Source organism: Podarcis vaucheri (assembly GCF_965113315.1).
Source record: "Podarcis vaucheri genome assembly, chromosome: 17".
In the NCBI taxonomy this organism is placed as follows: Eukaryota; Metazoa; Chordata; class Lepidosauria; order Squamata; family Lacertidae; genus Podarcis; species Podarcis vaucheri.
In genome coordinates, this window is record NC_138755.1 from 3,141,338 (window position 1) to 3,166,494 (window position 25,157).

General features: G+C 44.2%; 1 protein-coding gene across 2 annotated transcripts; it reads right to left on the reverse strand.

Moving 5' to 3' along the window:
• On the reverse strand, positions 1-25,157 carry LOC309522499 (protein bicaudal D homolog 2-like). Of its 2 annotated transcripts, none has more exons than XM_082205814.1 (9): positions 25,014-25,157; positions 20,213-20,432; positions 19,889-20,101; positions 17,143-17,295; positions 14,380-14,787; positions 10,722-11,489; positions 2,451-2,602; positions 1,456-1,660; positions 1-656 (listed from the first exon to the last, which is right to left on the reverse strand). In XM_082205814.1, the coding sequence occupies exons 2-9, from the start codon at positions 20,423-20,425 to the stop codon at positions 651-653; spliced, it is 2,118 nt and encodes a 705-aa protein (XP_082061940.1). In that variant the 5' UTR covers positions 20,426-20,432; positions 25,014-25,157; the 3' UTR covers positions 1-650. The 2 variants fall into 2 exon arrangements, with proteins under 2 accessions (XP_082061940.1, XP_082061941.1); XM_082205815.1 differs by lacking the exon at positions 25,014-25,157 and adding an exon at positions 24,448-24,826.

The following is a 25,157-nucleotide window of genomic DNA, read 5'->3' on the forward strand; positions in this document are numbered from 1 at the left end:
TTGCAGGGAAATCAATTCTTTATTTGAGGCAAACAACCAGGGCTCATCTTGCTCCAGACTACAAAGTAAACTGTTTCATACTGCTGGTGTCAGGATGGTGAGGTTAACAGGAGACACTGCTGGGTCCATCTCACAACATGTCTCATGGCTGCATGGTGCTAGTTTTCCTTCTCCCCACAATCCGTGCAGTCAGCAATGTAGTCATTAACTATGTGCAAAACCCCATGGAGAGACAGGTAGAGAAGTGATGGGCCTGGGAGAGTACAGCAGGGCAAAGAAATTCAGGGGAAGGGAAGAACCCATATTTTCACAGCCAGACCCAAAGCAGGCAGCCCTGATCATTAAGGCAGACATCAGTGTCTCACAAAAAGGCACAGTGTTAGAGGCGCTTAGGAAAGTCAGCACTGAGGCAAACAGAGAAAAGGTGTGTGTATCTTCACATAACTCTTAAGGCACGAGGGCAGGAAGCAAACACTGGCTGGAGGCCTGCTGCTGGCACAGGGTTCCTCTTGATGGGCTACAGCTTGCAGGTGCCAGGCTTCTCCATGTTATGCAAAAGATAATAATAATGAATGGAGTTCTGTGACCACAATGGAAGACACTGAATGAATGAGAAGTGCCTGGAAATCCTGCACTGGATACTGGCTGTCTCATCTCTGAAAGGAGAATGGGGACCAGGGAGAGAAGAAAGGCAGTTAGAAAGATACATTAAAAAGTACCGCTTGTTTTCCTATAGCTCTCCTGTGCTGGCCCTGGCACAGATACTCACATTACAGCTAAGCATTCACACAGCACTTGAACTGTTTAAGGTGCCAACATATTGACCAATATTGCTGACTGGGGTGGGAGGGAGGACACTGAGGGCTGGCATAAGGCCACCTAGTGGGTTCACAAAGGCTTCAGTGCCACATTAACTTTCAGTCATGAGGCTGCATGGAAGGTGGGGTAGGGGATTGCTATTGGTCCGTGGACAATACAGCCTTGGCTCTCACGTGTGTCATCATTTAATTTTCATTTACTGCATTTATATCCCACCTTTTTCTCTATGGAGCTCATATAATCCCCAAAACAGTCTGCTGAGAGGCAGTGACTGGTGGTGAGCTTCATGGACAAGTGGGGATTTGAACCCTGGTCTCTCAGGTCCTAGTCTGACATTCTAACCACATTACCACACTGACTCTCCTGGTTTATCATCTCCAGAGATAATTGCTTGGATATGTAAGTGTTATTAAAGCTGAACAAGTACACTGGTTATACATCACTCAAGGCTACACCTTCTCAGGGCTATTACCCTGCCACAGTTCTAGGCGAAATTTGAACTGATAAATTTGAAGAAGCTGTGTATCACTCCCAAAGGCAGCTGGGCAGCATTACATCCTAAGCAGGTAAATGGCTTCAGGGGGTTTTGTTTCACCACCCACCCATAGCAGAACTCATTGCTCCAACTGTTCTTACCGCACTACCCTTGGCTGGCCTGAGTGCCCTCCTGCTACTTCCCCGTGGCACCTCAGCCGGGCTCTCCAGGGACTCCAACCTTTGTGTGAGTGCCAGCTTCTGCTGTATGGCCATGCGCAAGAGGGAACTCAGTGTCTTCTTCTCATCCTCAGCAGCTGCCAGCTGCCGCTGCATCTCATCTAGCTGACTCACATACTGGTCACACCTGGAGACAGATGGAGGTGGTGAGTTCAAGGCGAGTGTCAAAAAGGATCAACACCACAGAATCCTGGGCAGGCCTTACACCAGCTCTCAGTGCTTTGCATATACTCAGGGTCCCATCAAATGCCAGAAAAAGAATGGAATATCCCACTGGACACTAATCATTGCTTGCTGAAATCTTGGATCCCTTTAAATTAAGGGTGGTTTCTAGTCCTTATGGTTGTGAAAGTATATTGGAAAATGCATGAGCAATGCCTGGCAATATCTCAGAAGCTATAGGAATAGGGCTTCAATAATATGAATAGTTTGGCCAACTGTCAAAACAAGTTATGAGGAATCTAAGAAATTTTGCTTTATGTTGTGCAATATATAGGCTCTATATTCCACCCTTTGGTGGCACAGAATATGACAAACATTGCACATCTTGGAGTTTTGTTTTAGTTCAGCACCCCCTCAAAGAGCATTACCTCGCCCCCTGCAGCTTCCTTCTCTTGTGCAACTTCTCCGGTCTAAGCAGCTTTCCATCTCTTTCTATGCATCGTGTGAAACCAGCCTTCCTAGTCCACAACCAGCCAATATCACAATTACTTGATTCTCCAAATCTACCTGGCAAGTCCTCAGTTTCAGCACTTGTGTGAGGATAGTGGCACAATTCCAACATGAAACAGGAGCAGCAGTAGATCAAAGGCTCAATACCAGCCCCCACCCACTTCAAGAGGTAGCTTACCTCCAACCTCTGTCCCACTGCCCCTTCTCTACTATAGACACAGCTCCCTGGGATGCCCGTTCCTAACCTGCTAGCGAACATGGCACGTAGGGAGCAGAAAGTAGCAGCATCCTCCTTCAAGGCTTTCAGCTCATGACGCAGCTTGGCCATAGTCTCCGACACCAGCACCTTCTCGCCTTCAAACTGGCCTTTAAGGTTTGAGAGGGCGGCCTCTGCAGTCTAAAAGGGAAGGTTGCCAAGGGTCAGATGATGCACTAACAAAATGAATTTCAATAGGGACAAATGTAAGGTTCTGCATTTAGGCAGGAATAACCAGATGAACAAATAAAAGATGGGGGACACTTGGCTTGCCAGTAGTAGCTGTGAAAAGGATCTAGTGGTCTTTGTAGACCACAAGCTGACCCTCAGTCAACAGTGTGATGCAGCAGCACAAAAAGCAAATGCTATGCTATGCTGCATCAACAGAAGTCTAGTGTTTGGTCAATGGAAGTAATACTACCACTCTGTTCTTCCTTGGTTAGACTACGCCTGGAGTTCTTTTTTTTATAATATTTTTTATTAGTTTTACAAAAGTTTTTATAACAAACAAACACAAAAAAAAAACAAACAAACAAACAAACAAAGAAGTGTGGTTTCATAATGTCATTTCGTAGACTTCTTTCCTCGGACTTCCCCATACCTCCCCTTTCTGCATCCTCATGTCCAAATTTTACAGCAACTTATACATATTTTTCCAACTCTAATTTATTATAGTCCTTTCTTATTCTAATCTTATATTACTGCAACCCTTTATCTCTGTCGAATCTCGACATTCTAAACTTCCTCAAGTTTATAATGGTCCTTAAGATAAATCTTGAATTTCTTCCAATCTTCTTCCGCAGTCTCCTTCCCCTGGTCTCGAATTCTGCTCGTCATTTCCGCCAAAGTCATGTAGTCAATCACTTTCATCTGCCATTCTTCCACGGTGGGTAGATCTTGTGTCTTCCAATACTTTGCTATCAATATTCTTGCTGCTGTTGTTGCATACATAAAGAAAGTTCTATCTTTTTTTTGCACCAATTGGCCGACAATGCCCAAGAGAAAGGCCTCTGGTTTCTTAAGAAAGGTATATTTAAATACCTTTTTCATTTCATTGTATATCATCTCCCAAAAGACCTTAATCTTCGGGCACGTCCACCAAAGATGATAAAAAGTACCTTCAGTTTCTTTACATTTCCAACATTTATTGTCGGGCAAATGATAAATTTTTGCCAGCTTGACTGGGGTCATGTACCACCTGTAAACCATTTTCATTACATTTTCCTTTAAGGCACTACATGCCGTAAATTTAATTCCGGTGTTCCACAACCTTTCCCAGTCAGCTGACATTATATTATGACCGATGTCCTGTGCCCATTTAATCATGGCTGATTTAACTACTTCATCTTGTGTATTCCATTTTAACAGCAAGTTATACATTCTTGACAGATTCTTAGTATTGGGTTCTAACAATTCTGTCTCAAGTTTTGATTTTTCCACCTGGAAGCCAATTTTCCTGTCTTGTTTAAAAACCTCCGTTATTTGGTAATAGTGGAGCCAATCTTGTACTTTGGGTTTTAGATTTTCATGGCTCTTTAGTTTCAGTCTCTCTCCATCTTGTTCTAGAATCTCACAATACTTTGGCCATCCGACCTCCATATTGAGTTTCTTGTGGGCCTTCGCCTCTAAAGGTGACAACCATCTAGGGGTTTTATTTTCCAGCAAGTCTTTATATCTCATCCAAACATTGAACAGCGCTTTCCTTACAATGTGATTTTTAAAGGCACTATGCACTTTAATTTTATCATACCATAAATATGCATGCCAACCAAATGCATTATTAAAACCTTCTAAGTCCAAGATATCTGTATTCTCGAGGAGCATCCACTCTTTCAGCCAGCAGAATGCTGCTGCTTCATAATACAATTTTAAGTCCGGCAGGGCAAATCCCCCTCTTTCTTTTGCATCTGTTAATATTTTATATTTTATCCTGGGCTTTTTGCCCTGCCAGACAAATTTCGCGATATCTTTCTGCCACCTCTTGAAACAGTCCATCTTGTCAAGTATTTGCAAAGTTTGAAACAAAAATAACATTCTAGGCAATACATTCATCTTAATTACTGCAATTCGGCCTAACATTGATAATCTCAAGTTTGACCATATTTCTAGATCTTTTTTGATTTCTGTCCAACATTTTTCATAGTTGTCCTTATACAAATTCAAATTTTTAGATGTTAGGTTAACCCCTAGGTATTTCACCTTCTTAGTCACCGTCAAACCCGTCTCTTCTTGAAACTTGTTCTTTTCTATATCTGTCAAATTTTTCCCTAGGACTTTAGTTTTTTGTTTATTCAACTTAAATCCGGCTACCTGGCCAAATTGTTGGATTATCTCCAACACCTTTTTCGTACTAGTGTATGGCTCTTGTAAAGTCAGGACTAAATCATCTGCGAAAGCCCTTAACTTGTAATGTTTTGCTCCGACCTGTACCCCTTTAACCTGCTGGTCATTTCTAATCATATTCAGCAAAACCTCCAGGACAGAAATAAAAAGCAATGGGGAAATTGGGCATCCCTGTCGTGTTCCTTTTTCTATCTTAAGTTCCTCCGTTATCACATTATTTACAATCAACTTAGCTTTTTGTTCAGAGTATATTGCACCCACACCATTCTCAAAACCTTGTCCTACCCCCATCCCATGAAGATTCTTTTTCATAAAACTCCAAGAAATGTTGTCAAAGGCTTTCTCCGCGTCCACAAATATCAAAACTGCTTTGGTGTTTATATTCACCTCTAACTTTTCCAAAATGTCTATTATAATCCTAACATTGTCTGAGAGGTGTCTCTTTGGGAGAAAGCCTGCTTGGTCTCTGTGGATCTTTTCCATCAATACTCTTTTAAATCTTTTTGCTAAAATGTCTGCAAAAATTTTGTAATCCACATTGAGTAACGAGATTGGGCGGTAGTTCTTCAATTGAGTCTTTTCAGTCTCTGTCTTTGGTATGAGTGAAATATATGCTTCCTTCCACGATTCGGGTGCCTTTTTTCCCTCTAAGATCTCATTACAGACATCCTTTAACGGTTGAATCAGCCATTCCTTTAGCGATTTGTAATATCTGGAAGTCAAGCCATCTGGTCCTGGAGATTTGCCCAATTGCATGTCCTGAATGGCACCCTCTATCTCTTGTTCTGATATTCTCTGGTTTAAGTCCACCTTACTTTGAGGGGAGATTTTTTGTAATCCATATTTGTTAAGGAATTTATCTATATCTTCTTCATTTTGTGCTCCTTGAGAATAGAGTTTTTTAAAATAACTCACGAAACAGTTTCTTATTTCATTTGGTTTAGATATAGTCCTTCCATCCACTTCTAAACTTGTAACTGTATTTAATTTCTGTCTTTTCTTAAGTTGCCATGCCAAAAGCTTGCCACATTTGTCTGCCGACTCAAATGACTTTTGTCTCATTTGCTTTATTTTCCACTCTATCTCTTGGTTCATCAATTCCATATATTGTGTTTGATATAATTTAATCTCCCTCAAAATCTCCTGGGACTTTGGTTTTGACCTTAATTTTCTCTCTCCTTCTTTTATCTTTTCCAAAATTTTTTCTCTTTTCTCATTCTGCCTTCTCCTCTTTATTGAGTTTTGTTGAATCAAAAACCCTCGCATCACAGCTTTGCTTGCGTCCCAGACCACTCTTTTTTCCACATTGCCCCTTAGATTGATTTCGAAATAGTCCTTTAAAGTTTTTTGGGCCTTCAAGTGGAATTCTCTATCTCGAAACAGGGTGTCATTCATTCTCCACCTAAACTGACCAGTTGTTGTAAGTTTCATTTCCATCTTCACGGCGTTATGGTCGGAGCAGGTTTTTGGGCAGATCTCTACCGTCTTAATCCTCGGAGCCATTCCACTAGTGATCCAAATTTGATCAATTCTGGTCCAGGTCATCTGTGCTTGGGAGAAAAAGGTTCCCTCTCTTTCAAGAGGGTTCCTTGTTCTCCAAATGTCTATTAGGTCCATGTTCTCGGTCATTTCAAAAAAAGTCTTAGGGAGTCTCCCATCTTTAGTGAGTGTCAGTCTTTGTGTCTTGTCCATATTTGTAGAAACTACACCATTCATATCTCCCATAATTATCATATTGTAATCCAAATAGTCCATCAGAGTTTCATGAAGTTTTTTAAAGAATTCCGCTTTACCTTCATTTGGTGCGTAAATCCCAATTATCAAAAATTTTTCTCCTTGTACTTGTATCTCCACCGCTAAATATCTTCCGACTACGCCTGGAGTTCTGGGCTTCACAATTTAAGGAGGATATTGACAAGCTGTAACGTATGCAGGGGAGGGATGACCAAAATGAACAAGGGTCTGGAAACCATGCCTTATGAGAAATGGTTGAAGGAGCTGGGTATGCTTAGCCTGGAAAAGAAGAGGTATTATCATATCTTCCATCTTCCAATATCTCAAGGGATATTACATGGAGAATGGAGCTTGCTTGTTTTCTCCTGCTCTGGAGGGTAGGACTTGAACCAAGAAAGGAGATTCCAACTAAACACCAGGAAGAGCTTTTTGACAGTAAGAGCTGTTTGACAGTAGAAGGGATTCTCTTGGGATGTGGTGGACTCTCCTTGAAGGTTTTAAAGCAAAGGTTCGATGGCCATCTGTCACGGATGCTTAGTTGAGATTTCTGGATTGTAGGGGGTTGATCTAGATGACCATTGAGGTCCCTTCCAATTCTTTGACCTATAGCTTCTCCCCCATGGAAACACCCTTTACCGTATGCAGAAAGTATCATTAAAGCACTGGCACACAAACATAGCGCACACACCCTTCTATGCTGCTCTGCATAGGAGACTCAAACAGGCAGCTGGAACCATTCCACCCACAAGAACAATCTTGGAAGAGCCAGGCACATGGGGCTACCAGCCTGCTGATAAGGAAATACCTTCAAGAGGCTACTTCACTTGCAGGTCAGCAACAGGGAACACATCAACAGGGCACCTTTTTTCAGAGACTGAACAAGTTTATGTGTCTCTAGGATTACACTCATGGGTGGCCCCATTCTTGCTTCAGCCCTTTTTTAAAAGCAAGAGAAGATGCTCCAGCAAGGAGCCTAGGGTGCTTGAAAGATCCCAGGACTGCTCAATCCTGGTATATGTGCAAGGAGCATTCCCAATATCCAGTCTTACACATGCAAGCTCCAGGGACACATGCAAGCTGTGTCAGAAATTCGTCATGTGTGTTTTTCAACAGGTGCAGGTTCAACTGCAACCACGTGGAGATCTCTGGATGCCAGGTTGGCAACTGACATCTCCATCTTTCATCTTCATCATCATGATGATGATGGACTTTTTGGAGCTAGTCGACCTGACCGGAAGAGTCCGTGACCAGAATGAGGAGGAGTACCAGGAAGAATGGATAAAATTTAATGATTATTTAGTTAAATACGTTAAGTTAAATTAATTGGAAAAAGCTTGCAATCGCCAGTTAGGCTTAGGACTTAAGTAATGTGATGAATTATTATGTTTAATGCTGAATTGGGAAGAAAGAGTGATGTTAAGCGATTAAGTTAAAATTATAAGAACTTTGATTTGGAAAACCGTTAAAATGATAAGCACTGAAATTCAAATAGGGGGATACAAGGAAGTCACTTAACAATGTTAAGAAGATTACTTTTAATAAGGTTATGATTTATGTTTGTTTGTTTGTTTGTTAGTGTCTTTTTAATTTTGTGAAAATCAATAAAAAAATGGGGGGGGGGAGACATCTCCATCTGGCTGGCCCCTCCAGTTTTTTTTAAGCAGGTAAGCAGAAGAATTTATTTATTACATTTACCTCCTGCCTTTTTCTCCAAGGAGTACATGGTTAACTTCTCTCCTCAGTTAATCTCTACAATGACCCTGTGAGGGAAGAGGCTGTGATTTGTCCCAAGGTCACCCAGTGAGCTTCATGACTGAGTGGGGATTGGAACCCTGATCTCCCAGGTCCTAGTCTGACACTCTAACCACTACTCCAAACTGGCTTCCTAAAGTACTTCTGCTATGGAGTAGTTTATATAAGTAGGTAAATAAATATGGGGAAAGAAAAATGTCACTTGGAGTAGGATCTGAAGTGTTTTCCTTGAAGCTTGAATTTGTTTTATTCTGGATTGTTTGTTTTACTTGATGTTTTAATGTGTTGTAAACCACCAATGTTTTTTCTTTAAAATGTAAAGTGGTATAGAAACAAAATTAACAACAAGCTTCAATTTTTTTTAACAAAAAATGGTGCCTAGACATTATGTTGTGGTGACCATAACATAGGTTTAAGGTGCCATTTGGTGATTAGCTTAAATATCTGAGTTTCTAACACTGACTGCAAGCCCAGACCAGCACTCTTTTGGGATGCAGACCTTTCTGCCTTCTTTGCCAGGCCTGGAAAGTTGGAGAAAACCTAGCAACAGCCTAAGCACAGGGCTCATGCTGCAAACAGTGAGGAAAGAGGCAATAGTTGCTAGGAATGCAGGGCTGTGAAGAGAACAGTACTGGTGGGACCAGGGAGGAGCAGCAGAACAGGACAAGGACAGGAAGGTAAGAGTGCCCCAGGACTGCAGCCAAAGGAAGTGGCATGGATAAACCCCTCCCAAACAATTGGAAATTCTATTAACAGGGTTGCTATAAGCCGCCACGCCCTCCAAGTGCATTTTCTTGGTTTGCACTGGATGCTGTCAGTCCATCCAGAGCTTAAATATGGCACTGGTATTTGGAAGGCAGGGCCTGCTGTCTGGATACCTAGCTAATGTATCCTGCTCTGCATTCCCCACCATCTAAGGTACAGCTAGTGGTTAAATGTGTCAAGGTTTTTTTTCAGCTGTTGTGCCGAAACTCTGGAACCCAGGAGGCCCACTTAGCCCCATACCCATCAGCTTTCCAAAGGCTAGTGAAAAGCACCTTATTATTTAGGCAGACCTGTAGCCTGCCTCCCCAGTCTGCTGCTCTTTGATTGTTGTTGTTATTATTTGTTTCTTGGTGCCTTTCCAAAAAAGCAGCTTATGAACATTAAAACAAATGGTACGCAAGGGCCTGTGATCTCAGGCCATGTCACATCACATCCAGGCCTATTTATGGGCCAAAGTCATGTGGGAGCACTGAATGAGAGGTTGGGAATACAATTCCACTCCAGAGAATCTTAGTTTTAGAACATGTTTCTAGCCTTCATTGTTGCAAGCCACCATCAAAATATTTCTGTTGTGGGAGGAGGAAATGCAGCTAATAACAACCCACAGTTAACCTGACATGATGGAAGGATGGAAGACACAAAGAGGATGATTTAAAGAGAAAGACATATGTAATGGAAAATATGCTTTTAAGGCATTGCAGTGATGGAATCCAATGGCTGGGTTGCTCTTAGAATGGTCTCTCTGTAAACAGTTTTTGTGAGTTAATTTATGCTGTAGCTTGACACTGTTATCAGTAGGAAGGAATGTGAGTTTGGGTAAGGCGAGCACAGATGGAGGAGACAGGAGAACTGCAATAAATCAGTGAACCAGGGAAAGAACTTTGATTTCAACATGTGAAAATATTCAAGCTGGAAAATAAATGCCGAAATCTGGAAATAAGAACTTACTGAAATACTACACATGCTGCAATCAAATATACACACTAAGTTTTTTTAAAATATATTTGCTGTATGCAGGGTTGTAAAGGGGCAGCTGATGGAAAATATAATTGGAATTATGGGGTGATTTCAACTAGAAATTGAGAACTAACAGCAACGGGGGTCTATCATGGACATATCTTGCAAGAAGAGCGGGAAATCAGTTTTGGAAATTGTATTGAATTAATTCAGTAATGATTTGTAATAATTTGGAAAATCAATAAAAATAATTGGAACAATCCCTTGCTCTTCCCATGATAGAAGAAACCTGTGTAAAATAAATGTATAATTCTGCAATTTGCAAGATCGTAAAATACTGCCTAGGCAAAGATTCATTTACTTTTAGACACAACATACTCACAGCCTGATCATACCTGTTTTGTGACTTCTTAACACATTCAGTTTTGCAGTCAGTGTAAGAAAATTCCCATAACTCTCACTGATGAGCCCATTTGGCACCAGTAGCCTAGCAGAACCCCGTTCTTCTTCCCCTACCTGCACTGTTTGGCAGGAGGAGCAGCAGCAAGATGAAGAAGGTGCTACTGGCAGTGGGCAACCCACCCAAAGTGCTCATTGCACTAGCTGAGGGTGCTCCCAGTCCCATCTGCAGGCCCACACCTTTCTCACCCTCCCCATCCTATTCACTCAGGGCTGCCTCGCACCACAGCCAGGCTACTCCTGCACCCACCTGCTTGTTGGCCTTGAGTACTGTGCGCAGGGTGGCGATCTGCTCCCGCTTAGTACTCAGCAGGGACTTCAGCTTCAGCACCTCCTCCACCAGCGCCTCCTTGTCACGTTCCAGTTCAGCACCGTGCCCCATCAGGCCCTGCTGATGCACCAGGGAGAGCGCCACCTGCAGGTGCCCTAGTTGTTCTCGCAAGACGGCAGTCAGGTTGGCCACATTGAGGGGCTCCAACCCACAGGGGGAACTGGGGCTGCTGGCTGGGGACTGGTCCCCACTGCTGCTTGTCTCCATTTCTGTGAGTAGGAGTTTTCGGGAGGACCGTCTTCTGCACATGCTCCGGGCTCCACGACCTTCCCGGTAATAGTCCAACACAACACGCTGAGGGGTGATGCTGTGGCAGGCACAGACATGATGATACAGAGCGGCCATCTCCTCAGAAAAACCCAGGAGCTCTTCCTGGGCCTGCGCCAGCCGTGACTGACTCTCCCGTGCCATCCTTCGGGCAACCCGCAGCTCCGTTTCTAACTGAGCAGCTGCCTCCCTCTCCTGCCGGGCTGCCAGCTGGGCCTTTTCTAACTCTTCATGGCAGCGCTCCCTCTCACAGGGTGATGGGTGGTCCCCGCCATTGCTAGGGCCAGCATCCAGGGTCTGAAACTGCTCCACCTCATGGTTGTTGCACAGCTGTTGCTGGGCTAGAGCCTCCTGGGTGCTGCTCAGCTGTTTCTTAAGGTCCTGCAGGTCTGAGGCGAGCGAGGCCTTCTCATTTTCTGCCTAATAATGCAAACAGAAAATTAGAAAGGGGATGGGGAGAGAGTTTGGTGTTTATGTTTCCCAACACAAGGCATGGAGATAAACTGAGCCATAAGCTAAATCCAGATCCAAGGAGGCCAATAGAACTCTAAGTTGTTGGGACATACTCAAGAGCAGTTTATGTCAATAACCGGCTATGTATTTTGCAGAGCTACATCCTGGCATGGAAAACAGGAACTAAACTGGGAGTAGCTGGCAAGGACACTCTTAATAGGCAAGTGCTCTGAATGAGCAAGGACAGCGCTGGTTTTGCAGCCTTACCCCAGGCTGCTCAGTTCTATTCCGAAACCGTGACCCTTTTGGAGGGATCAATACAGAAGAGACAGGCTTCTCTCTTTATAGAGCTTGCCACTCCCAGGTCTCAAGTTTCCATCTGGGCTTTAAAGAGGCATACAAAAAGAAGCTGAGCTTCAGGGCTTTTGATTCGCAGCCAGGTATTTCCTTTGGCCAAGGGCGGCCAGAATGAGGCTAGCCGGAAGTGACCCAGAATCAACTATCATAGCATTCACCTTCAGGAGGCTCTCTAAACTGTGGGTGATCTCTAATACAAGATAAGCTGTTAAAAATAGAAGGAAGATGGAAGAAGAGAGAGCTGCATTCTAGACAAAAAGTGGACAAAGTGGACAAATGTCTCCAATACCTTGCAAGAGTAGAACAACATTCAAACCTCCTTTGCCAAGACAACTGGCTTGGCAGGAGGGAGAGATAATCTGCAGACAAGCAGCCTGAAGGGGGTGGGGAAAGTGCAACAGGGTAAGGCCAGAGCATGACGCCAGCTGGGCAGGATGTGCAGCTGCTCGGAATAACTTTAGTGGCTTCCTGCCACTCACTCTACAGGCGACTGAGAAGCTTCCAGCTCAACCGGAGCGGGGAGACAGACAGACAGACAGAAACGAACAGCAGACTCCTCAGACAAGATTATTGGCAGAGGAGAAACCTGAAAGCAATGCCTCTGGCATCTGAGCGACTTGCAGTCAGAATAGTTCCTTTGAGTTCACTGTGGATCAATACTATCAAGTCATAATTTTGATCTCTAAAACCTTGCTTAGAAAATCACTTCCCAGCCTAGCATTTTCTTAGCTTTTGCCACACCCATGCTCCCCGCCCTACAGAAAGAGGAACTAGTCCCATTACAGTGCATTTTAAGCTTTGAAGAACAGGAACCCACTTTTTGACATCACAGCCTGATTGCTCATATTGCAATGGTGGCCATTATTTGTGCTGTAATACCTTCATGCTCTGTGCCTGAGGCAAAACGGAATGGCAAGCAGTTCTAGGGGATGCCATCCAATGCTGCACTGGACCACAGATTACAGGATTACAGATGGAAAAATTAAGAGTCTGCAAATCTAGCTGGAGTTGCCCTTGCCAGATAGTCAACACCAATAAATCCCACTCCTGCATCCTCTGTGAATGGGGAGGGAATAATATTATTCTCTAATTTTTTATTTTTCCTCAAAGTAAAAATAATACAAATGTGCACCCCACCATGAGACTTATCATTTATCATGATAAATTTCCAAAAATTTAAGACTTGAGATGGTTTGACTCCTTTCTGTTTTAACAACTCCAGAAATATTCTCCATATTTTCTCAAAGTCATTTCTCTTCCATATTCCCCTTCTTACTTTAATAGAACACGTTAATTTATCATTAATCGCTATATCCCACACTTCTTTGTACCATTCTTCTATTCAGTATCCACCTTGCTTTTACCATTTCCTAGCTATGATAACTCTTGCCGCTGTCAACAAGTTTTTAAGTTCTTCATAGCTTGCGCACAGGGAGGGAATAATTCTGCTGGGCACAAGAGACCACTCACTCTCCCCAGGTTCTCTGACAATCATGTGGCTGGATAAAAGCAAGGGATAAGTAAAGGTAAAGGGATCCCTGACCATTAGGTCCAGTTGCAGACGAGTCATCTCGCTTTACTGGCCGAGGGAGCCAGCGTACAGCTTCTGGGTCATGTGGCCAGCATGACTTAAGCCGCTTCTGGTGAACCAGAGCAGTGCATGGAAACGATGTTTACCTTCCTGCTGGAGCGGTACCTATTTATCTACTTGCACTTTGTGCTTTCGAACTGCTAGGTTGGCAGGAGCAGGGACTGAGCAACGGGAGCTCACCTCATCGCGGGGATTCGAACTTCTGACCTTCTGATCGGCAAACCCAAGGCTCTGCATTCTTTGCAGGTACAAGAGGGCTCTGGGCAGGAGGGGAAGTGGAAGAGGAAAAACAAGGGGTCTTGCCTTGCATCAGCACACTGGGCTTTGCACAGCTAGTGCTGTTTATTCCCCAAGCCCAGCATAAAATGAGAACTGAAGCACATCCCTCCTAACAAGTTCCCCACATGCACCAGAGGACTCTTGTGTGGGAGATCAATGACAACTGCCTATTAGCCAAAGTAAGAGATGGACTGTCCAAGGAAGAAGAATTTGGTTTAAATGATGCCCTCCTGTAAAAAACAAGTCTCTGCACATTCAAATATAAATTACCAGGGGCAAAGACTAAACTAGAATCTTCTTGCCAATACTAGCTTTGTTTTTCTACAATGGAGCATTCAACAATTTGATTCCCTCCCTTGAAGTATTACACAGTAACTACAGAGACTGGGGCAAGGACTTTTTCAGAATTTGGATACACAGTACATGGCAGTGGACTGAATATATAACAGAGCTGCAAACCCCAAGTTAGCCAGCTGGGGTAGGGTGAGGGGTGGGGATAGCTAACCATTGGCATTGGCCTAAAACATAGCACATCTTGCTCCGCTGTGCAACAGGAATGCAATTCACGTTGTTAGTCATCTCATATTGAAACCAAACCTCTCCCTGATCCACAGAGCTAAACCTGCTTACCTGGAGCAGCTGTTGCTGCAGTTTGTGAATCTCTGCCAAGTTAAGCTCACTGAAGAGGTCTGCCACAAGACCAGGTGCAGGCCGGATGTTGTGGGGTGTGGAAGCCATGCTCCCAATGCTGCTGGCATTGGCGAAGCCACTATCCTGTTCCTCTGCACGGCTGTGGTTAAGCTCTTCTAGGTTGGCTTGCAAGCTGCTTAGGGAGTCATGGCGCCCTCCTGTGCAGATGGCCAGCTCTCGCCGCAATTCCTGCTTCTGCTCACGCTCTGCCTGCAGAGCCTCTAGTGCCTCCTGAAGTTGGTGTTCTGCCAGGTCCCGGAGACGACCCAGCTCCAGCAGCTGAGTCCCAGCAAGCACCAGCTCTTCCTCTCGGCAGCTAAGGGCATGCTTGATGCTCTCAAACTCCACCTGAGGAAGGAAAAAAGGGCACAATACTGGGTGGTTGGCTGCTGCTCATCAGGCCCTGCCTCCCCCAGTATTTCACCTGAATTACTGACATCCACATCTTTCAGCTTCAACATCACTTGGACCAGTTTGGCATGACTGAATATGACACATGCTTACACTTTCTTTTTGCACCAACAGATGGAAAACAATCCCCACCATCCTTTAAGATCCACCAGCAAGCCCTTCTTCCATGTCCTCTTATGTAAGTGTCAGACAGACATGTGGAATTGTGGTCAGGCACCTGTATTGTGGAACTTCCTATCATCACCGTTCCAGACACCAAAACAAGAAAACCTGAGTGAGTTTTGAGTGGCCTATTCATGACGTAAATAAGCTGGACAGGCATTTAAGAGCTATTAAACAATTCTGTTTTATTCATCTTGCACATTATTCTGCAACAAGCTCAAAATAATTTTAAAATGCAAATCCTATATCCTAGTAGCAAAGGTGGTGGTCCTGTACTTTTTAGTGAAACAAGGACATCAGCAAAGTCAATATGTCTGCATAATTGTGGAACTATAAAAAAATTAGTTTAACTCAACACAGAAAGAGACATAGCAACAGGTATTCGAATCCAGAAATTGGACTATGCGAGCAATTAAGCATCAGTAAAAAGCAATGGGAAAGGAACTTAAGAATGGAAGGATGGAGAGAACTGGCCAGCTCCAGTCCCCAACTATTAACACCACTGCAGAGAAATCAGTATTGTGGGGTGCAAACTTGAGTATAGCAATTACACCCCCCAGAGCTTTTAAGAGTTCTGATCCCTTTGAAGTTAAGAGCCTTGGAGAAATATGTTCAATCTGATAAAAAATACTTCCTCCAAACCCAATTAATTGCACAGATCCCAGGTACAAAGGCAAACACACAGACACACACACACTGTATATAATTTCAATTTGTATACTGCCCTTCATATGAAGATAACGAGGGGATCACAACATAAAAATAAAAAATGAGAACACAAATATAAATTCAACAAATATTAATAGTACCTTAACATCGGAGGCCTTCCAAGAGGCATCCCCTGCCATGCCTAAACTATTGAAGGTTCTTAAGGGTCATTCCATATAAGGTGATCCAATGTACACTTGTTGATTGATCAAAACTTAAACTTAATATTACAAAATATTAAGGAAGGAAATATTAAGAAAACTGGATGACATGAGGTAAAAAAACTGGATCACTTGATATGGAATGACCCTTAACTCAGTTGGTTAGAGCATAATGCTGATAATGCCAAGGCTGCAGGCTCAATCCCTGTAAGGGACAGCTGAATATTCCTGCACTGCAGGGGATTGGACTAGATGATCCTCAGGGTCCCTTCCAACTCTATGATTCTATAAGAGGCTTGCTTCGCGTTCCTAATAGTGGTACCTCAGAAATCAAACAGAATCTGTTCCGGAAGTCCGTTCAACTTCCAAAATGTTCGAAAACCAAGGGGCAGGAAGCTCCTGCAGCCAATCAGAAGCCGCAGAAGTTCTGTTGGACGTTCGGGTTGCAAAAAGTAACACTCACTTCCGGGTTCGCGGCATTCGGGAGCCAAAACATTCAACTTGCAAGGCGTTCAGGATCCAAGTTATGACTGTACTACGGTCTTTCTAGCAGCAGGCAAATACTTTCTTTTTAAAATTCTCCAAGACAATTAAAAGGTTTTAAGATTTTAAATGGCTAACACTTTAAAACAGGGCTAGATTCAACTAATGTTGCGCTAGCAGGAGCTGGCACAAGTCCTGGTAGCACAATGTGGCTTCCCTGCCTCCTCCTGCACCCCCCATATCAGCTTGGGAGGGTCAGGGGAACCTTCAGAACAGTGCAAATGGGGAAGAGGAGAGGAGAATTCTACACTGCAAGCAGAATTCTTGCACTGGTAGAATGTTCATATTAGTACAACATTGAATTCCACCCTTAACGTTTTGAACTACAGCTTTAAATATTTTTAGACTGTTTATGATGGTTGGTTGCATGTTTTAAGTCCTATAAGATTGCTCTTGCAATACTGCTAGACTGCTGAAGTTCAGAATCAACTAATCAAGGCTCAGAGTTCAGCCATCTTAGAAGTGTCTCTATAGCAGCTGTATTAGTATCACCCCACTTCCATCCACAAGCCAGCAAAGGTCCATTGGGACATGGTTGTAGGTGAAAGCAAACATACATTTGCAAAATTCAAGCAGGTGAACACAACTGAAGCAGTATCCCTATAAAGCAGATGCTATACAATAGCGTGGTTGACATTTGGTCCACACCACTGTATGAAAGGCACACATTCAAGTGGTCAGTGCCAGGCCCACTATAGTATGTGGAAGATACCAATACCTGACTGCCCTTGAGCATGGAGACCTGCTTCTGCAAAGAGATGTTCTCCTCTTCAAGTTCAGCACAGTCCTGCAACTGACGCAGCTCCCGTGTCTTGATCTGTTTCATCTCCTCACATAGCCGGGCCTTCTCGGATTCTAGGATCTGACGTTCCTGGGAAGACAGGGGGAAACAGGAACCAAGTCAGACATGCCACAAACCACCCATCATATGGTATTGCATCAAGGCAGGAATGGATAAGGAAGAACTTGATATAGGATATGTTAATGGCAAGATCCAATACCCAAAGCAACTTCATCCTACCTACAAACACTTTTTAAAGCTTTCTTTTTCCATGTTAATTCATGGAGGCTCCTCATTAAGCTTTAAAACCCTGCTTTTCTGGGGGTCAAAGCTGCATGAGGAGCCTCCACCAGAAGAAAGTACTTGTTCATACAGCTCATGCAACTTGCTTCTAAAGGAGTCAGTGAGGACCAGCACAGTGGATGGCTTTAAAAGAGGACTGGTCAAATTCATGGAGGATAAGGCAACTAGCCATTATGGTGGCACTCTGCCTCCATAGTTGGGAGACAGCTTTGCTCCTGAACACCAGTTGCTAGAAATTAAAGAGGGGAGGGTCCTCTTGCGCTTGGGTCCTGCTTGAGGGTTGCCCACAGTCATCAAGTTAGCCACTGTGAGGACAGAAAGGGTCTAGATGGCCTACTCCAGCAGGGTTCTTCTTACATTCTTGAGCACAGGGACCCCACCCAACCCCCATTTCAAAGCTTTGTCCTCCAACTTGGAGGATAACCAGCATGGCAACGGGAGGCAGAGCTAGCATGATTGTCCCTGGGGTCCCCTTCATCTTTTTAACATGGCCCAGTAATGCCTGAGCACTTGATTATTAAATCAAAGTGAGGGAGAAGTGTCCACATGGTTTCACACTTAGAAGTATATCTAACACTTACATCAAGCTGCAAGTACAAGCTGCTATTGGTGGTCAACCACAACAGAAGATTTCTATGACATGACGGTGAATTTCACCCAGAGTACACTGTAGAAATAACAAAATGCAGGGAGCAACGCCTCACATTCTCATGGACGTCTTAATACTCCAGGAACAAATCACTACTACTTTTCCCATTTCACAGCTAGCCATTTTTGCATTCTGGTTTGTAGGACCATTGTGTTAGATTCCCCCTTTTTTGCTATTCTGTTTTTCTATGTTATACACTACCAAAGAGGCCCACACATTTCGGTTGGCTGGCTACCAAGGCTAAATTCTATGGTTGCCAAGATCTTGGTCCTCTCAATAGCAGAAGGGCAAAACCTTATTCCTGATTTTGCACTGTGTGAGCACTCGGAGCAGCTCAGAAACATAGCACAACTGTGGAAATGATCCTCCAAGCTACCTCCCAACTCAAAGTCTGGGGGAATTGCCACACTATCATTCTGAGGCATTAGACACACATTTCAAGCTGCAAAATCAAACAACCACTGCAGACCTCCCCTGAAACTTGGAGATGGAAGTAGAACATGCTTGAGGTACTTCAAAAACCTTGGAAGCAATGAGACACAGACAAGCCCCGGCCCTCCTCCCATTATGAGGGTTACCATAGTTGTGTTGTGCTTTATATAATAAAATAATAATAATAATATTTTTTTATTTATACCCCGCCCTCCCCAGCAAAGGCCGGGCTCAGGGCGGCTAACAAGCAATAATAAAAATAAGTTGAATGAATACAACTTAAAAACAAAATTAAAATACAACATTAAAATATTGAAACATTAAAATATTAAAATGTAGCCTCATCGCAGGAGGAGAAAGGAAAAGAAAAAAGAAAGAGGGGGAGGGAATCAAATTGGCTCCAAGCCAAAGGCCAGGTGGAACAACTCTGTCTTACAGGCCCTGCGGAAAGAAATCAGATCCTGCAGGGCCCTGGTCTCATGAGGCAGAGCGTTCCACCAGGCCAGAGCCAGAGTTGAAAAGGCCCTGGCTCTGGTTGAAGCTAATCTGACTTCCTTAGGGCCCAGGATCTCTAGGATGTTGCTATTTATGGACCTTGAGGCTCTCCGTGGGGCATACCGGGAGAGGCGGTCCCATAGGTACGAGGGTCCTAGGCCGTGAAGGGCTTTAAAGGTCAAAACCAGCACCTTAAATCTGACCCTGTACTCCACCGGAAGACCTCTAACGCACAGCATGATTTCTGAGATGATTCCCCAAAGCACCTCCCCAGCTTCAAGTTTCGGATGACCTCTAGGGTTCATCAAGCTCACCAGAATGGGTGGGATACTCTAGCTTTATAAACTCTAAACCCATAAGCATTTAGTTCAGTATTCTATGTAGCTGGCTTTCATTAGTTTAAAGAACAAAGAATATAACTTCCAGTCTTGATGGCTGCAGAAATAATCTTGAATACACATGGGCAGTGGTTGGTGAGATTTTCTGAACGGAAACAAACAGGACTTACAGTAGCCAGATACTGGGGCTGCAGTGCTTTATATGACTTGAGGGCCTCATCTGCCCCTTCCTATCTTAGAAACTATTATGGCATATAGGTGGCACATCAATCAATAAAACAGTGGAAACAGAATTGTGCAAAATGCAGCCAACTGCTTACTACAAATATTTCATTCCTTTATCAATTTAGCAACTAACCTAATACACTTTAGAAAATACATATGTACAGAATTATGTGCTAGACAGTCCTGAACTACAACCCATATGGACCACCCCCACCCCAGTTTCTTAACACAATCACATTACCTTCCTCAAGTCCCGCAGAGCGACACCAATACGCTCATTTTCTACCCCATTGTTGTCCAACTGGGATCTCAGATGCTTCACATTGTTCTGAAGCTCCTCAATGGTCTGAGTCAGGCAGGCTTCTTTGGAAGCAGTTTCTCTGAGCAGACATTCTTCTCGGCTCTCGCCGTCAGCTGCTGCCCGTTTGTGACTGCTGTGGGACTCTGCTAAAGCCTAGGCAAGATAGAAGGAGGCAGGAGATTATGGTTAAGAGCTCATTGCCCAAGCTGGAAACATGCTAAGGGCATCTTTGCACAAGGCAGAACAGGGGAAACTTTCACTCACCTCCTTCATGTGGACCAGCTCCATGCGTAGCACCTCCAACTGGCCTTCCAGCTCACCACAGCGCTGCTTGAGCTCACCATTTTCCTCCAGCACAGCCAGCCCATACTGTGCAGCCTGGACTTTTTCTCGGGTTGCCTCCTGCAGCTCAGCCACCAGTCGCTCCACCTCTGCTTGAAGCTTTTCTGGATCTTGGGCCATGGAGGCTGCTGGCATGCTGCCCCTGGCCAATGACAGATAAATATTTGCTAGGAGGCAGGAAAGCATAGGTGGAAGCACAGAAGATAAAACTATCAGGCTTCTCTATCCAATAGACAGAGCTGCCAGTCAATCCCCTTTTAAATCCCATTATGGAGATCCCTTGCACACCCAGATTTCATCTCCCCTGCTCATTCAAAACTCAAATATGCCACTGGTGCTCCAACTAAAATCTGGGGTGTTCTTAGGCCACCTCTCAGCATGGATGAGTAACATCTCCAGGCAAGTCTAATCTATTGATTACTTTGACCTATACTAAAGAAAGAGACATATTTTACTCATTTTTATTTAACAATATATGCCGCTTGGTTGTAGTAAAACCTCTAAAACAGTTGTAGGCAATTAACTGTATAGACATGTATGTGGTAAGGCAACTGCACAAGTAAGGTTTAATTTGTGGCTTCATACAGTAACATTTACAAGCCAGACTTGACCTAACCCCCACCATGGACAAAACAGGCCAAAGATGGCTCAGATGTGCATTAGCTAGGAGTTAGCCAGGAGCTTGAGAAAACACAAACAGCAAATAAAGATACAAAATTAGAATACTAGCCTCCACTAATCTGATTACTGCACCCCAACACATTTTGAACTTTTATGGAGCTAATGATTCAAAGTCAGGCAAAGAGTTATTGTTCTGGGAGGCATCTGAGAAAGAATAGTTTAGATGTTAGCCCCAGACACCAAGGCACAAAATATTTAAGGTAAAGGTAAAGGGACCCCTGACCATTAGGTCCAGTCGTGGCCAACTCTGGGGTTGCGGTGCTCATCTCACTTTATTGGCCCGTACAGCTTCCGGGTCATGTGGCCAGCATGACTAAGCTGCTCCAGACAAGCGTACACGGAGCAATGGATCCAAACTACAAGAAAGAAGATTCCACCTAAACATTAGGAAGAACTTCCTGACAGTAAGAGCTGTTCGACAGTGGAATTTGCTGCCAAGGAGTGTGGTGGAGTCTCCTTCTTTGGAGGTCTTTAAGCAGAGGCTTGGCAACCATATGTCAGGAGTGCTCTGATGGTGTTTCCTGCTTGGCAGGGGGTTGGACTCGATGGCCCTTGTGGTCTCTTCCAACTCTATGATTCTATGAACCAGAGCAGCGCACGGAAATGCTGTTTACCTTCCCGCCGGAGCGGTACCTATTTATCTACTTGCACTTTGACGTGCTTTCGAACTGCTAGGTTGGCAGGAGCAGGGACCGAGCAACGGGAGCTTACCCTGTTGCGGGGATTCGAACCGCTGACCTTCTGATCGGCAAGTCCTAGGTTCTGTGGTTTTAACCCACAGCGCCACCCGTGTCCCTCCTATAAAATATTTACTGGGAGTTTTAATCCACTATCTCAGCATGCAGGCACAACTACTTAAAAATCAATTAACATGTATGATTCATCATGCAACAGTCGCAGCTAGACCATTACTGTGCAAAACATTCGTGCCTATTTGGTCAGAAACATCACAGTCCTCAGCCCAGCAATTGTATCCCACTTTCTTTCTCCAAGGACTTCAGCATGGCATAATTAATGACCAAGAGGGAATCAGATGGAAAGATAATAGTACCACTGGGAGAGGCAAATTCAACCTGCCCTCAAATTATGTTTAATGAGAGCTCCCCTGCTCACAATATATGTGGCTGAATATAAATGTATTGCTTCTAGAGGAGACCTTGGCTTTGATAGACCCTCTGAACTCAAAAGAACATCCAGTGAAAACACCTCCATGCAAAACCTTGCCTATGGAACATGCTCCTTGAAGCATACTAAGAGAGGTTGCTACTGACAGACTGTACTGACTACAACATAGAAGGAGTTGCTTTTTAGGGATATAGGGGACAACATTGTTTTATGTTTTATAATTTAGATAGAAGTAGCATCTTCCCTATGAGAAGAACTGACTTACAGGAAAAGACCAAGGGATGTCTGGAAAATGGGGAGATGCCTTTCAGATACTCAGAACCCCAGAGTGAAGGCAACTGTCATTCTTTACGCAGCATCCAGTACCGCCTCTGTGCATGGAAGTATCATTTAGGAATATGCAAGCTTCGATAAGGAATATGGAAAATATAAGCATTTTTGGTGGTTGTAGCGGTGGGGATACAGAGAAAGCATGCTGCCATGCTTAGGAAGGTCAGGAGGTTTGCTTTCCTTGTAATAGTGAGGGGACAAACAGCAGCAGAACAAAGCTTCACACTGGCTAACCATTATAACTGCAAGCTTCTCTAAAAAAATAACACAAGCAGTAATCAGAATAAAATATCACTATCTAACGGGTGGAGTATCAGATTAGAGTTCATGTCACTGTTCACAACTTGCTTTTTGTTATTCGTTAATACCTGCTGTTAATGCTTTGACAATTACCACAAATTACACAGTCAGGTTTACATTTAGGGAAATCGCAGGGGTCAGCACACCCAGAGTGCAACGGATGAGCCTCCACTTAGGAAAATTCCTTCAGGATCAATGTATCTTCTACTACCAGGCATCTGGCGAAAAATGTTTTTTGATTGGCCAGACATCCAAAACCAAGCTATATGCTGACCTAGAAGATATGTGCCTTGATTTCCATTGCTCCCCATTACAAAATATAACAATGTTGTCATCCACTCCTTAACATTAACAAGCATTTTAAAGGATGTAACAAAACAGCTCCATCAAAGAATGGTCCACCACAGACTTGTAAATAGTTACCGTATTTTTTGCACCATAACACTCACTTTTTTCCTCCTAGAAAGTAAGGGGAAATGTCTGTGCGTGTTATGGAGGGAATGCCTACGGGTGGCATGCCTATGGATTTTCCTCCTCTAAAAACTACGTGCGTGTTATGGTGGGGTGCGTGTTATAGAGCGAAAAAAACGGTACTTGCCTAGAAAGTAAATGTTATTTGCACCAGTCTACCTTGAGACAAAGGAGCATGTCTCTGCCTTCCCTAACACCCCAGAAAATAGAGGTTACTAGCTGGAGAAGCACTGGATAGCAAAGGTGGAGAAGGGTGCCAGGCTTCCCTTTACAACCCAGAACACCTTATTTGCACCCGTCCTGCTCCAGGAGTACCCACGGAACCAAATACTATACTGCAGTTTGCAATCACAGGAAATGAAGCAAGTTGTATCTTCTCCAGATCATTTTGCTAAGAAAACAAAGAGCCTTATGACACCTTAAGTCTAATAAGATTACCACAGTTCCTACGGTGGGTACTAGAGGAAATGAGGATATAGCTAAAAAAGCTAGAACTAAACTCTGCTTTCACAACAGTCTTCAGACAGGCTTGAGAGACTTCTGCTTTGATGACACATAAGCTGATCAACCACCACTTGACTTCCCTCCACACCAATGCAATGAGAGTTACAGACTACAGCGCTACCTTTATGAGTCTGCCAATGACTGAGTGCAGGGCAATGTTAGTACTGTAATAAGTGCAGAGGCCTACTTGCTGCCAAAGTGAAATGGATTTGCCAGGGCTGTACCAATTTAAGACCACAGGCGAGGGCTCACAAGAGAATGGACTGTATGAAAGAGCACTACATCACACAAGCTTTCACCTGGAGGTTCAGTTGGTATAGCTCTGAGGCAAACTGGCCATTTTAAAGAGAACTAGGCTAGAGCTGAATGTATGAGCAGGTGAGAAGGAGGACACAGTCAAACAGCTGAAACCCAAAGTTAAAAAGGCAGTAAGCAACAGGAATCCAAACTTCGGCAATCAAGATAGGAAGGAATGCTCCCATAAACAGTAAGAACAATTGCAGAAAAATGCTGTAATATCCTGTCTTGGAGAAACAACACATGCATACCTACCATCCTTGCACTCCAGAAGAATGACCACCTCCTGCCATTAATCCCATTTTACCCATGAACACATGCTAGGGCATTGGCCAAAGTAACTAATCCAGATTAAGCAGTCTAGGAATGTGTAACTTGACTTCACATCTTCATAGTGCAGAAGATTGTTGCTTCACATTCTGTATTAAGTAATGGAACACGGTACCCACCTTTAGCTGGGCTTCCAGCCACAGAATCAAATCGGACCCTGTGCTCCAGCCACAAGACCCCACTTTCTCCCCCACCCGCTGCTTTCTGTGACACCTTGCCGCTTTCCGAGATCTCAAAACCTCACTGTTCTGCGACATTTTGGTTGGTCCCGATAAAAAAGTACTGCCCTGCTGTGGATTTCTGAAGGGTTTACTTCCCCCTTCCCGTCTTCTAAGTGACCGCTTATTTCGCTTTTTCACGCATCTCAAAAGAAGGTGGGAAACACCACCCTCCTGCGTGACTGGCAACAAGCCAGAAGAGTGCCGAGAAAACTGCTTGGCAAGCTCGTGTAAGGAATACTGTTGGCGCGAATCCCTTTTGAGAATAATGCCGCTTCCCCTCCCCACAAAAACCCCCGAACCCCCCCCCCCAGCCCCGTGTTATAACGCCCTTGGGTTCCAGAGGCGCTAACGAAAAGGCCCTCGGCTGTCACTTTCGGCTTTGAACGCGGGCTGAGGCGAAAGGGCGCCGCTCCCGCGGGGCCGAGGCCAGCGCTTCCCCCTCAGAGGAAGGCGCGCAAACTCACCTGCGCCCTCACCTCGCGGGCGAGGGGCGTGGCCTCCGCCTCAGCGTCCTCCAATGGCAGAGCGGCAGCGCGGCTGGGCGCGAAGATCACTCCTCCGGTCCCCGGCAGAGGCCGACGCGGGGGATTTCCGCCTCAGGCGGGAGG

Bases quoted from the DNA above. Each gene is read 5' to 3' on its own strand.
- LOC309522499 (XM_082205814.1), bottom strand. From the start codon at position 20,425: ATGCCAGCAGCCTCCATGGCCCAAGATCCAGAAAAGCTTCAAGCAGAG. The intron at 20,102-20,212 runs GTGAGTGAAAGT...TATCTTGCCTAG, and splicing joins AGCTGGTCCACATGAAGGAG to GCTTTAGCAGAGTCCCACAG. The intron at 17,296-19,888 runs GTAATGTGATTG...CTGTCTTCCCAG, and splicing joins CTCTGCGGGACTTGAGGAAG to GAACGTCAGATCCTAGAATC.